This window comes from Eleutherodactylus coqui, chromosome 1 (genome assembly GCF_035609145.1).
Source record: "Eleutherodactylus coqui strain aEleCoq1 chromosome 1, aEleCoq1.hap1, whole genome shotgun sequence".
Taxonomy (NCBI): Eukaryota; Metazoa; Chordata; class Amphibia; order Anura; family Eleutherodactylidae; genus Eleutherodactylus; species Eleutherodactylus coqui.
This window is the reverse complement of record NC_089837.1, coordinates 124,371,672-124,378,386: the sequence shown is the minus strand read 5'-3', so window position 1 is coordinate 124,378,386 and position 6,715 is coordinate 124,371,672. Positions and strand designations below refer to the sequence as shown.

Below are 6,715 nucleotides of genomic sequence, written 5' to 3'. Positions count from 1 at the left end.
TTCCAGTTAGCTCACCCTACAGGACAATTACCTAGCTGATCTCTATTGCTCAGGACCACTTTGGAGCATATTACATCACTTCAAAAAATATATATATATATATAACATTATTAAAGTACTAAATTGACAAATGCAAGGTTTTTATAACATGGCAAACACGTTTCTAATTAAATATGACAATCAGTCTTAAAGACAAACACGTCAATTGACAATACGGTGGAACCAATCCTTTCGTAATTAAAACTGAATAACGAGCTGTGATGTAAATCCACATACAGACAAACAGTCATGTTAATTAAAATGAAATGTATGCTTTTTCAAATAATTGCTGCTTATTTAAATTCCTGGTTTTCTATATCATAACGTGCATTTCCAATAAATCAGGGTAGCGTAGACTTGTTTATGCTCTGTATGGAAAACACATTAATGCAGGTTAGATGGATGTCATGCTATAATAGCATAGCAGTGATGGAGATGAATTTGCATAGCGTCTTGCCACGAAAACTTCTATCAAAAGCATGTACTGTAATTAAGGGTAATGAGAATGGAACCTCTCTACTGCCATAGACATGGGGAAAGTCAATGGCAAGATTAAAGCCGAATTTGCATAGGGGTCCATCTTCTAGTATGAAGTGAAACCTTATGAACCTCCTCCCTTCATGTACATTTAGACACTTTCTACAAATAGAAATAGACAGTGACTAGTTTTCCTTCCTTGAAGACGTGTGAAACCACTAACCTCGCCTGACAGCTCTCATATTCCACTATATGCAGGTTATTACATGGCATAGGTTATCCCTTTTAGTCTGCTCAATTCTAATAGACTCTGTAGTTTAATTCTCGTGGTTAATAATATAAAAACAGCAGAACATATTTCATAGTTTTATTGGGTCTCTTTGAGTTTGAAATGGCCAAGTACAACACCAGACACACTTTGGGGGTCAAAATTTGTTGTTTTTTTGTTGCTGTTGAGCAACGATGAACTACTACCATGCTGTACACATATCCTGCATGCAAACATCACAGCGCCATAAGGAAATGAATACCCCTTTTATTGTGAAAGTTAAACACATTTAGTAATTTAAACTACAAAACCTGAGAGAGGCTTTAATGTCAAGTAACACTGTCTCCATAGGCAAATCAATTAAATGGCACTGTTAATCACAGGTAAAACAGATTTACTGAACTATATTAAATTACAGATAAATGGTACAAAAATAAAACATTTTTCACGTAAGCATTAAACACATACAGTACTATATTCCAAACATACACAGTACGTTTAACATAGAAATCACATTTATCCCTTCATATCATCTATTGACATGATATAGAGATACATCATGCCACATTTCAAGAACATTATTGTACTGTTAGTTGCTGAGCACTAAATTAAAAAAAAAAAGTCTTGATGCCCAGAATTGAGAAACATTCCCGGAGATCAACATATATTGTGTTTTTCGGTAGGTAGTGGTACCAGGGTAGATCTGGAGGTCAAGAGGACGTACAGCCTTGCATCCTGCAGGCATACAGTCTAGCCTGGTTTAAAAAAACCAAAAAGACACCTAATCTCATACAGCATATGTTTCTCATAGTCTTCCATCATCATACACATATTGTAGTCTAGTGCCTAAGGTAGGTAGTATTGACCTTTTCCACAATAAGCCCTTGTACATTAGGTATCCGGTTTTCTAGAATTTCTAAATCTCTCTTTAACTCTGTTAATATTTTGAAATGTTTTTTAAAAAATAGTCTATTTTGTGCAATAAAACTGTCATCGACAATTGACGCTCTTCTAAAGAGCGGTAATCCAGTTGTCATGTACTGAAGTGCTTCCTCTCTTTACTGATATGATCAAGGATATAACCTCTTTTTTAACCATCCTCTCAGTAACGTCTTTTTGAACAGTTATCTCCCAGATGGATATATTGAAATTTGGATAGGCAATTGTCACCCCATTTTACAGGTTTTTTTTTCCATTCTCCCTTGTCATAGCTATCGATGGAAGGGCAGTAGTATTGAGTAAAATATCTCTAGCTATGCTCAAACTGAGGTGGCTTTCTCCAAATATGGACATCTCTATCGCAACAATACATAGGTTTTCTTTTCTAAAATCAAATGTCTCTCCAGTAAAATCATCTCAAATGTCCTTTGCTTCAAGGAAAAGCAGGTACACAGAAAAAATATATAGTCACCTAATTATTAATACTTTTTTTGTTTTTTTTTAAATATCAGCACATTACAACTTTTTTGAGATACATTCCTTCACCATGTTAGCAGTAGTTAAAACTTATTCACAGTAAAATCTGGAATAATTTGGAAAAAGAATACATTTATAATGTTAAGCTTGTGGAGATAAAATGATCCTAGAGGGAAAACACCCCTTTTTTGTTCCTCAGACAGTGATGGGAATGCAAAAGTCTGTCAAGATGCCTTAGAACTTTCTGCTTTCTTTTGGATAAATAGTTCTATTCCGTCTTAGTATTTCAATTGACTTTTACCCGTAAAATCATTACAAGAAAGAAACAGCCATAATCTTAGATAATGCATCCCCCTAGTGCTAACAGTTGGGTGTCTGGAGCAATCCAATTCTTAGTCTTCACAAGCTTGTGTCTCCGTTCTGCTTGTACTCCGATAAGATGTTGAGAGTCATCTCTTCACTCTTTGATTGCACATTTGCTTCACTTCTTCTAGATGCTTTTCTAGTTGCCCTTGATAGCTTCCGCCGAAAGGTGTCTCCTGCCAAGAAATATAGGATGGGATCCACACAGCTATTGAGGCTAGCAAGACCCCTAGTCACTTGGTAGGTGGCATATACTCTGTCATTGAAAGAACACATTTCGGGGGATTGAAAATCCAGCCTGGCTCTCAAATTCAGATTCTTCATCACATGGAAAGGAAGATAAGAAACCGCAAAGACAGTCAAGACAATAATGACCAGATAAATAGATTTTTTTCTCAGGGGAGCGTTGTTCATATCTTTATAGATCAAAGCTCTAACAATTAATCCATAACATCCCAGAATTAGTATAAAAGGGATGCAGAAGCCAAAGACGGTGGTGCACATGCTGTAGATGAAGTAGCTTCTTAAGTAATCATCAGAAGATGTGTCAAAACATGTAATGGTTTTATTTTTCCTCATTGCGGTACCGGAGAAAAACAGGATTGGAGAGATACCGGCAATAACAATGAACCAGACGAGAGCGCTGATGTAGATGGAATTTTTCTTCTTCAGCCTCCCAAGTGATTTGAGTGGATGCACTACTCCTGTGTATCTGTGGACACTGATACAAGTCAGGAACAGAATGCTTCCATAAAGGTTCACATGAAATATAAACCTTTGCAATTTGCACATGGCATCCCCAAAAATCCAGTCTGTTTTATTGAAATAATAAAAAATCAGCGCTGGGAGAGAAAGGACATATAGAAAATCTGCAAGTGCCAAATTGAACATGTAGACGGAGATACTGCTCCATGGTTTCATGTGAAAAATGAACATCCATATTGCCACACTGTTACCAATAAATCCTGTGATACAAACCACTATATACACAGCAGGGAGGTAATAAAATTGAAAGCCTGTCTTTGTCAAAGAGCATTTTGTGACATTCCCAGTAGATGAGCCACTTGCCAGCAAAGTGCTTTGAGTAACATTCAAAAGAGCTGATAGAAAGACTTCTGTCATGGTCTTTTCAAGTCAAAACAGGCAGGGAGTGGAAAACAACGAGGTTGGTGGCTGCAATCATCTAAAAGGGAAAAAAGGTAAGGAGGAGGTAGCATTACTACATTAGTAATCAGGTAACGACTGGAGCTCAAAATAGCCCCTAAAAATGCTGAATTACAACAGACATTTATACAAGCAGCAAACTTCCCAGCTAATTCTGTACTCTTCAATGCAGGTGACCAGTAGAGATGAGCAAACCTCAAATCTCTAGGAAGGCAAATCTGCCTAATTCTCTATCAACCTTCCAACCTGACAAATCGATTCTCTCATCTCTAGTGAGCAGATATCAGGACGGAATAGCAAATGACAATGGACTAGAATGCAAGTTGCAACCTTTGTAGCAAGCAATGAAAGTTATGTAGGGTCATCTCATTAACATGGAAGGAAGTGCAAAGGGCATAATCTATGAAAACTTCCACCCACTTGCATTAGACGGGTGTGTACAACTGGTTTTTCTTTCAACAAGCCATGCCTACCTCACAGTGTAGTCCCTCTGATCTTTGCAATCAAAAACCACCGCCGTTGACATCTCAGGAACCCAAAAACCACAAGACAGAGTATGCAAAAAGTTGCATCGCCTTTGTCGCACAGTGCAAGAGTCTGCCTTTCCACATTGATTCCTTCACACAGAGAAAGTGTGCAGCACTACTTCTCCAGAGAATGAGAGAGACACAGTGAGGAGGGGAGGGAGGCAATGAGAGATGGTGGGTGGGAGCACAGTTCAACCTCCTTACTAACTTGTCACAGGCAGCAGCAGGCGTGGTCTCCCAGCTCATCCCTCTAAAACAACATGCATTCTGATAAGAAGTAGTTCCCACAGGCTTGCATTATTCTCAGCTTGCCTTCCCCTATGATCCTTTCTGACAACCGTAGTGAAGGAAAGAAGGTTTTCTTGCCAGCAGGGAACGCAAAATCAGTTGTATTTGGTTTTCGATCAGACTTATGCAGATTAGAAGAGTGTAAGTGTAACTATGGCAAGGACATCGGCAAGTTGCTGTCAATAGGAAGGACTTGTGACACAAGAAGAAATCGCTACTAAAAGGGATGAAGAAGTGACGGCTGCTCAAGTGACTTCAGGACGGTGCGAAAATAATAGCTGGATGGACAATGCCGGGAAGACAGATCTCTCCGAGAAGAGCACTTAATAGAGACTGCGATGTCTATCTCACTCCACTGCTTGCCAATATATTAACGGAGCTCTCGGTGCATTAACCTCATGTGCAGTGCCTGATGTACACACGTACAGAGGAATGCTCCATGCTGATGTTCAGACTCTCAAGGCAATAAGATCTCTAATGTCTGTATCTAGCATCGCCTTCACTAACTAAAATACATGGAGCGCGCTACACTGCATTACTTTGCTGGATAGAGGTGATTAGTGTTGCTCGTCTTGATCAGAAAAATCACCATGACTTTCTCCAAATTCAATCAGATAAGTCCGACATGATTTTAGGCAAAAATCGCAGGAAAATTTAATTTCCCCAAATGCCTGAGGTCACAGTGCAGCCAATCAGCAACCAAATGAGTACTCTATCTTGCATATGGACGCCTGCATCACATGACCTAGCCATATATAACATGGGCACAGTGTAACTGGTGGCTATTTTGCAACTCAGCACAGGACAGAGAAGTTGCATCATTTATATATATATATATATATATATATATATATATATATATACATATATATATATATATATATATATATATATATATATATATACACACACTCACACATATATATATATATATACACACATACATATATATATATATATATATATATATATATATATATAACGTAGCCTGCTCTTAAGGAGAGATATTTTGCAGAGGATATATTGCTACTAGTGTGAAAGCTTGCAAAGTGGCAGAGAAGTTAAACAGCGTTGTATAGGAGGAACCAGAGAAAGAAGCTGCATCGCATTCACTGGTGTACCATTAGGGGTTGCAACTGTGACCCGGCCCCTTAGCGAACACGGGCCTATGGGCCCCCTACCTTATACAGTCTCACTGTTGCTAGCCGGATGTGGGTGACACTCAGGCTGCAGACTCCCCAGGCGCACGCTCCACCCTTCCACTGAAAGACTGCAATTGTGATTGGTCACAACTGCAGTCTATCAGTGCACTGACGGCCATATGATTGGTCCGGCCGGCGGTGCACTGACAGTGTTGGGGATTGGAGAAGGAGTACATGCGGTGTTATGTACTGTATATACTCAATTATGTTTAGCTGGTATAGGTTATATCATATAATAATTATGTATATACTACCATGGTCCATATCACTATATACAAGGGGATGAACATCTATATATAGTGATATAGATGAACATCTATATTTATTGACATCTATGTATAGTGATATGCTGGTATGACCTGGTATGTCCTGTATATAATTATATATCAGATATACATCCTCTATAAAGCAATATCGACCATGCTGGTGTACCCTGGCCCAGGTTATACCAGCATGCTTGATATCACTATATACAGGATGTATAATTTACACCTGTACTGGGGAATCCGGCTCTTCTGCTCCGTTCGGAGAGCAGGTAAGGTGAGTCCCCACAGCCGAACAGCTTTGTTTCTGGACGGAACCGAACAGTGCTGGACGGGCTCCATTGGATGGAAGTTTTTGGATGGAAAAAAAAGCGCTGCATGCAGTCCATTTTCTTTCGGTATTTTGAGATGGATCTGTGATGAATCTCTGGCTGCTGGTTGCAACACAGATGTGAAACCAACCCTACACCAGCATGGTCAATATTACTGTATACAAGAGATGTATATACATCTCCCTGTATATAGTGATATAGACCATGCTGGTATAACCTGGGTATCTCCTGTATATGATTGCACACTTTATGCACAGTTAAAAAAATGCATCAAAAACCTGCATGCAGTTTAAATGCATGTTTTGTTTAAAGTCGCATCCAGTTTTTAATACTGTATGCGGTTTTTAAATTTGATTTTAATTGTGGTTCAAAAATG

The 6,715-nt window shown here is 38.8% G+C and overlaps 1 protein-coding gene across 1 annotated transcript; it reads right to left on the bottom strand.

Annotated features, from left to right (window-relative positions):
- Positions 1 to 869: 869 nt before the first annotated feature.
- P2RY1 (purinergic receptor P2Y1) lies at positions 870 to 4,392 on the bottom strand. The gene is made up of 2 exons (XM_066600085.1): positions 4,201 to 4,392; positions 870 to 3,746 (listed from the first exon to the last, which is right to left on the bottom strand). Exon 2 carries the CDS (start codon positions 3,683 to 3,685, stop codon positions 2,600 to 2,602), a length of 1,086 nt encoding a protein of 361 aa, XP_066456182.1. The 5' UTR covers positions 3,686 to 3,746; positions 4,201 to 4,392; the 3' UTR covers positions 870 to 2,599.
- Positions 4,393 to 6,715: the final 2,323 nt, after the last annotated feature.